General features: G+C 42.3%; 1 protein-coding gene across 1 annotated transcript in view; it reads left to right on the forward strand.

Annotated features, from left to right (window-relative positions):
• DHRS11 (dehydrogenase/reductase 11) overlaps positions 1–7,981 on the forward strand; it is a 35,579-nt gene that overhangs the window by 22,229 nt on the left and 5,369 nt on the right. Inside the window, exons 2-5 of the mRNA XM_015824138.1 lie at positions 2,531–2,740; positions 4,015–4,109; positions 5,510–5,639; positions 7,143–7,235. Coding sequence (XP_015679624.1) covers positions 2,531–2,740; positions 4,015–4,109; positions 5,510–5,639; positions 7,143–7,235 — 528 coding nt within the window. The remainder of the gene's footprint in view (positions 1–2,530; positions 2,741–4,014; positions 4,110–5,509; positions 5,640–7,142; positions 7,236–7,981) is intronic.

Raw genomic sequence — 7,981 nt, forward strand, 5'->3', positions numbered from 1 at the left:
GGGATGGAGCCAACTGGCTATGTCGTGACGCCGGAAACCACAGCCACTCGGTCTTGGACGGGTTGAGTCGAAGCCTGTTCCAGCTAGGGGATTTGGGGCCAATCACCAAGAGATGGAGAGTTCTAGTCTCACCTTAGGCATGAAAACTGGTTGGTTGACTTTGGGCCAATCACTAGGAGATGGTGAATTCTAGTTCTGCCTTAGCCATGAAAGTCAGCTGGGGGATTTTGGGCCAATCACCAGGAGATGGAGAGTTCTAGTCTCACCTTAGCCATGAACGTCAGCTGGGTGATTTTGAGCCAATCCCTCCTTCTCAGCCCAATCCACCTCACAGGGTGTGGTGGAGGTAATCGGAGAAGGAAGGTGTGTTGGATATGTTCACCACCTTATTCGTAAAACTAATAAAAGCAAATTAATAAATTTAATTTAAAATATTAAAATATTTATTAAAAAATAAATTTAAAAATATTAAAAAACATAGGAGAATCTCTTTTTTTATTATTATTATTTATTTTTTTATTTTTTATTGTTCCAAACTCTCCCCCATACATATACCGTGATATTTATCAGATGTTAACATACATTCTTTTTACATTCTTATATGTAAGATACTTTTAATGAAATAAATACATACACATGACTTTTGATGTTGCTCGCCCATTTCCCCTTTCACTGCATCCACACTCCTTCTTCTCTACCTTCTTTCTCCCTTTCTTCTCTTTCTTCCCTACTTCCCTCTTCTTCCTCTCCTCTTCTTTTTCCTTCACCACTCTCTCCTCCAACCTTCCTACTTCCTTCTCCCCTCCTTTACTCTTTTCTCTCTCCTCTCCTTTCTTCCCTCTCATCCCTCTTCAGATACAATTCGGGGGTAATGTCCAAGCAAGTCCTCTCCAAATTTCCCTATCTGTATTATATACAATAAGATTAATTTTCTCTTACATTAATACTTCTATTTATCTAACCTTCTCAGTATATACTTCTATAAATATTTATACAATCTCCAGTTATTCAATACTGTGTCACCTGGGTCTCCCCCCTTATCTGCTCCTTCTTCTTCCATCTAAATTGATGTTAACTATCTTTTAATCGTATTCTCTTTTCAGCCAATCATAAAATGTTCCCCAGATTTCATAGTAGTCTGACTCTGTCTTATCTTTAATCGTCATTGTTAGTCTATTCATTTCTGCACATTCCAGTATTTTCCCAATCACCTCTCCCTCTGGGGGGGCTTTCAGTGCTTTCCAATTTTGTGCAAACACAATCCTGGCTGCCGTAGGAGAATCTCTTGATCTCAACTTAGAACTAAGGAGTAATTTCCTGACAGTTAGAACAATTAAACAATGGAACGACTTGCCTCCAGAAGTTGTGGGTGCTCCAACACTGAAGATTTTTAAGAAGAGATTGAACAACCATTTGTCTTTAGTGGTATAGTGTATCTTGCTTGAACAGAGGGTTGGACTAGAAGATCTCCAAAGTCCCGTCCAACTCTTCTGTTATTCTATCATTGAAGCAAGGATAGCAATTGTGTTGGTTCCTTGAGGTTAAGGGTGTAGGTCAGTGGTTCTCAACCTGTGGGTCGGGACCCCATTTGGTGTCGATCGACCATTTCACGGGGGTCGCCAAGCAAGGCTGTCCGCCATTTTTCTTGTCCACCATTTTTTTGTCCGCCATTTTTTCCCCTTTTCCGGCGGGTGCCTTACCTCTCTTGGGCTGGGCCAGCTGGTGGTCGGCCTGCTCCGTCTCTGCCGCTTGCCAGCTATGCCTCGGCCGGCGCAGGGGGCGGAACCACGCATGCGCGGCACTCCCGGGCAGGGAAAGTCCTCGACTTACGACCGGTTGGGTAGTCCTCGACTTACGACCGGTTTAGTCCTCGACTTACGACCGGTTTAGTCCTCGACTTACGACCGGTTGGGGTCGCGGCATTAAAAAGGTTGAGAACCACTGGTGTAGGTATATACATATGTTGTATATAGCATGTTTATATGTGTGTTATGGATGTGTACACCAGGGGTCTTCAAACGTGGCCCTTTTATGACTTGTGGACTTCAACTCCCAGAATTCCTCAGCCAGGCACGCTGGCTGAAGAATTCTGGGAGTTGAAGTCCACAAGTCATAAAAGGGCCACGTTTGAAGACCCCTAATGTACACTTTTGAGAGCAAGCAACAGAATTTCATTTTTAATGTGTGCCAGTAAAAAATGACAATAAAGTTATCTTATCTCATCTTATCATCTTATCTTTTTATGTTTTTGTAGTTAGGTAAGAACTTGTGGCCTTGAATTTATGCTAATTTGGGGGTTGAGTCGTCTAAAGTGGGTGGTGTAGATTTAATCCTGATGCACACATATTCCCATACAGATCCATTACTGGCTTCATAATATCTATCCCAACAGATATCCCCGTAACCACAGCTTCACCTGCGCTCCACTTTGGAATATATTTTTTTTTCATGGAACATGAAAGTGTACCTAAAATAGCAATAAATTCCAGTTGTCCCTTCTCAGTCTCTGTCTTTCCTCTTCCCCTTTCAGAAGTTGGCAGCCGAGTGCGAGAGTGCTGGTTATCCGGGCGTCCTCATCCCGTATAAGTGTGACCTCTCGGTGGAAGAGGAGATTCTCTCCATGTTCTCTGCCATCAAGACTCTCCACCAAGGCGTTGATGTCTGCATCAACAATGCTGGCTTGGCACGGCCTGAACCACTCCTGTCTGGCAAGACCGAGGGCTGGAGAACCATGATAGATGTGAGTAGGGGAGGGAGGAATCTCCAAGGGACCTTCTCAACCCACCTGCCGAGGGTCAATTTGCTGCCAAAATGTTCAGCAGGCTGAAAAATGTATGTCCCTCAGCATTGGCTGGTGTGCTCCTTGGCATCTTCTACAATCAAATTTGTACTTGCAAGGCTCTGTAATTCTGAATTTCACAGCTCACCCAAGTGATGTAGAAAGCGGCAACCCAATTGATTCATTTCTTGCTCCTGTTCTACCTCAACCTCCAACTCTTTCTCTTTCTCTTTCATATCATTTTCCTCTTCTTTCTGTTTTCTCTTCCTCCTCACTCTTCTGTCCCTTCTCCTTCTGTTCCACCTCAACCACCACCTCTCCTCTTCTTCCATATCATTTCTTCCTTCTCTTCTTCCTCATTCTTCTCCTTCTGCTCTATCCCAACCACCGCTTCTCTTTTTCCATATAATTTTCATCTTCTTTCTCGTTGTTTTTCTTCTCCTTCATCTCCACCTTATGCTTCTCTTCCATCTCAACCTCAACCTCCTGTTTGTGCCTCCTCCACCACCACCACCTCAACATCCTTTTTGTCCTCCTCCTCCTCCTCCTCCTCCTCCTCCTCCTCCTCCTCCTCCATCATCATCATCCCCACCAGCTCAAGCTCAACCTCTTTTTTGTGCTCTCTCTTTCTCCTTCTTCCTGGAAGGAAGCCATAGTAAAGTCTGTTCTGTTTATTTGAAGCTTAGTGTATTGTTCAAATTATTTACCTCGGGGTCAGTGACCTGTTCTGGTGTCTACTCATGTAAGTAATGGCATAAGCATTCAACTGCCCCCCTCCCCCCATCACCAGGTGGAATGACATTTTGATCTTGTTTCAAAATCAGGCATGATTTTTGCATCTTTTATTTTTTGCACCAAGATCTTTTGAGTATCCAGAGGGGAACATCAGAATCTTGTAAGATTAGTCCTTCTCACGCATTTTTGCTCATTTATTTAAGCGCCGTATTTATTGTTATCAAATAAAATCTAACCTTTTATGACAGTCATTAACCAGCTTTAGAAAGCAAACACAATCCTGGACCTAGGATGAAAAGAAAAGTGATAAAAACAGTGAAAGCAGATAAACATTTTAATTAAAAGAAAATTTGATGGGACGATATAGTTGGGAGATCTCATATAGAGGCCAACAGGAGTTGTTGCAGGCAGCATAAATAGTTACAGTGCTGGTAATCGCTAATTTACTTAAATTCAAAGCTTCTGATTGATTTGGATTACTCTCTTCCTTGCTCTTCCAGGTCAATATCCTGGCAGTCAGTATCTGTACACGAGAGGCTTACCAATCCATGAAAGAAAGAAACATTGATGACGGCCACATAATTAACATTAACAGGTGGGAAAGTTGCACAAATGAAAATTTATTCATTATATTTGTTTTGATAACAATAAATTGTTTGGATAAATAACTTAGGAGGCTAACATGCTTAATACTCCTCCCTCCTATTTTCCCCACAACAACCCTACAAAGTGGGTTGGACTGAGAGAGAGGGGCTGGCCCAAAGTCACCCAGCTGGCTTTCATGCTTAAGGTGGGACTAGAACTCACCGTTCTCCTGGTGATTGACCCCAAATCACCCAGCTGGCTTTCATGGCTAAGGCGGGACTAGAACTCATCATCTTCTGTGATTGGCCCAAAATCACCCAGCTGGCTTTCATGCCTAAGGCGGGACTAGAGCTTGCAGTCTCCAGGTGATTGGCCCAGATCACCCAGCCAGTTTTCATCACAAAGGCGGGACTAGAATTCATCATCTTCTGGTGATTGGTCCACCCAGCAGGCTTTCATGCCTAAGGGGGAACTAGAACTCCCCGTCTCCTGGTTTCTAAGGAACTTTCCCCCACAGCATCCTGTATATGTGCTAGACCAGGAGTAGTCAACCTTGGCTCTTTTATGACTCGTGGGCTTCAACTCCCAGAATTCCTGAGCCAGCACAGCTGGCTTAGGAATTCTGGGAGTTGAAGTCCACGAGTCATAAAAGAGCCAAGGTTGACTACCCCTGTGCTAGACTATACTTTCCACCATCCCCAGCCAGCTTTTCCAACACACCTCTAAAGGTTAAATTTAATTTAACATTTGGGATGTTAAATTAAACATCCCAAATTCTGCATATTATCTTTTTGATGTTTCTTAATTTAATTGCAATACATCTTTATGGTGTATATTTATATTTTGTTTATTATATTTTTTGCTCGTTTTTAATTTTGTTAGCCATACAGATTTACTGACGTGAGATGGGCAGCTTTATAACTTAAATGAGTGAATGAATGAATGAATGAATGAATGAATGAATGAACGAACGAATGAACAAATGAATGAATGAATATAGAAAACAATGTTCACAGTTGGCTTATCATATCTGTCTCAAACTGTGATGGTATACTGTATATAATGACCCTTTTCTTCTGGGAAAACTGTGGAAAACAAGCATCAGCTACATTTTCCAGCATTCCTCACTACCAGCCACTTTGAATGAGGCTGTGGCTGTTGTGAGTCAATGTGTGTGTATGTGTATATATGTATGTATGTATGTGTATATACATACAGTGTGTGAGTATATATATTTGACTTAACAACTGTAGCAAAACAGGTTGTAAAACGGGACACAGCTCACTTAACTGCCTTGCTTAGCAACGGAAATTGTGGGTTCAGTTGTGATCGTAAGTCGAGGACTACCTATATACTGAATATTTTTCCCCTCTTTTGCCTTTCATTCCTTTTTCCCTGCGTTGTCCCCAGCATGAGTGGTCACAGAATCATCCCGGAGTCGGTTGTACACTTTTATAGCGCCACAAAGTATGCTGTGACGGCTTTAACCGAAGGGCTTCGGCAGGAACTAAGGGAAGCAAAGACTCACATACGAGCCACCGTGAGTAACTCTGATTGGCCTGTTTTGCTTGTCTGAAGTCCTGGGTTCAATTCCCTCCATCTCTGCCAAGTTTTGTGAGTCAGAAAAGATATCTCTTTTCCAAAAATGACCAGATCTGATATTCTTTTCAGAAGACCACATTTATGGGCTTTCCTGAGGTCAGTCCACTTTGTGCGCATAAAGCATCATTGGCAGGCTGTGCCCAGAGGCAAACAGTCTACAACAGTGTTTCTCAACCTTGGCAGCTTTAAATGGGCGGACTTCAACTCCTAGAATTCCTAAGCCAGAATGTTTTAAGATGGGTGGACTTCCACTCCCAGAATTCCCCAGCCAGCCTGCTTTAAGATGGGTGGATTTCCACTCCAGAATTCCACAGCCAGCCTGCTTTAAGATGGGTGGACTTCCACTCCCAGAATTCCCTAGTCAGCAAGGGAATTGAAGTTCACACATCTTAAAAGCATGCTGGCTGGGGAATTCTGGGAGTTGAATTCCACCTATCTTAAAATTGTCAAGGTTGAGAAACACTGGTTTACAACTTTGATCCCTCCCAGTCAGTGCAGCCCCACTATTTTATTTATAAATCTATTTATTTCATTTATTTATACATGGTTCCATGAATATTTGGAGGTCAACCCCAAAGTGGGCTGGAGATTGTAGCCATGGCCAGCTGATCGAGGTGGACCTTTCAGGATTGATTGAGATGTATTTGTTTTTAACATCTGATTGGATTTACTTAGATGCCTATGGAGATTCTCAGTCATCCAGGTCATGGTTGTCCCAAAGATGCTTTTCCAAAAGGCATCTGGAATTTCTTGGGGGTTTTTTTCCGTTAAAACATTTCGCTTCTCATCCGAGAAACTTCTCGGACAAGAAGCGACACGTTTTCAAGGAAAAACCCAAGAAAGTCCAATTGGAAAAGTACGTTTGGGATTTACTTAGATGTTTTATATGTGCTTCTTTTTTGTGCTGATGATGACTAATATGTACAGGTAGTCTTGACTTATAACTGTTCACTTACTGACCATTTGAAGTGAAGAGGGACCCGAAAAAGGGGATTTTATGACCTGGATCTGAAGTTTTGACAGACAGCTCTCCCTGTGGTCATGTGACTGAACTCCAGGTGCTCCACAACATGGCCGCCATTGAGCCATTTGCAGCATCGTGCAGTCATGTGGCCACTTTTTACGGTGGTTTTGCCAAAAAGTGGCATTTACTTCCAATTTTGGGGACAACAGTGCCCATAGCAAATTATTGGTTGGCTTCAGAACTGTGGTGTTTGATTCACTCAACGACCGTGGTGATTTGCTTAATGACCGTCACAAAAAAGTCATAAAATCAGGTTATTGCAATTTATGATTATAACAGGCGGGATCCATTGCAGTTATAATTCGAGGAACATCTGTATTCATTTTGATGTTTTATCCTAGAAAAGCAGGATGTACAATAGGATGCTGTTTTTCTTTTTTCCCGTTTTATTCCTTTTTTTTTCTTTTTTTTTCTTAGTGTATTTCTCCAGGTCTGGTCGAGACTGGATTCGCTTTTAAACTGCACGATAATGACCCGGAAAGAGCTGCAGCCACATATGAGAGTATTAGGGTAAGAGAAAAACCAAAGAGCTATAGAGGGGTGATGTTGGTTAAGAGAAATGTAAAATTGCTTATATTTTGAGTTTAGGATAGACACATTCAACTTCTGGGCAGTGCACCCGAAAATTGGATAGGTTTGCGGGGGTGGCAGAAAAAAAAAATCCCTATAATTCAATCTAAATTTATACATTGGGTTTATATACTTATAGGTAATCCTTGACTTACAGTTATTTGTTTAGTGACGGTTCAAAGTTACAAGGGTACTGAATAAAGTGACCTATGACTGGTTCTCACCCTTACGACCGTCACAGCATCTTTACGGCCACATGATCAAAATTAGGGTGCTTGGTAACTGGCATGCATTTATAAAGATTACAGCACCTTGGGATCACGTGATCAACATTTGAGATCTTCCCAGCCGGCTTCGGACAAGCAAAGTCAATGGAGGAAGCGGGATTTGCTTAATGGCTGCACAATTCACTTCACAACTGCAGAAAATTGGCAACAAAAAAAAAAGGTTGTAAAACTGGACTTGGCTCGATTAACAACTGCCTTGCCTAGGAATAGAAATTCCGGTCGTAAATGTGGTTCTGGGAGTTGAAGTCAACACCTCTTCAGGTTATCAAGGTGGAGAAACCCTGTGCTACAGCATCCAAGTTAGATGATGGGGGAGGACAGTGAGTAAGTCCACTCCTCCTTGGTATGAACAGTTACTCCTATTTCTCCCTTAGTCATCTTATCTCTTGCTAATCATAC

This window comes from Protobothrops mucrosquamatus, unplaced genomic scaffold (genome assembly GCF_001527695.2).
Source record: "Protobothrops mucrosquamatus isolate PMUCROS unplaced genomic scaffold, P.Mucros_1.0 scaffold2139, whole genome shotgun sequence".
Classification (NCBI taxonomy): Eukaryota; Metazoa; Chordata; class Lepidosauria; order Squamata; family Viperidae; genus Protobothrops; species Protobothrops mucrosquamatus.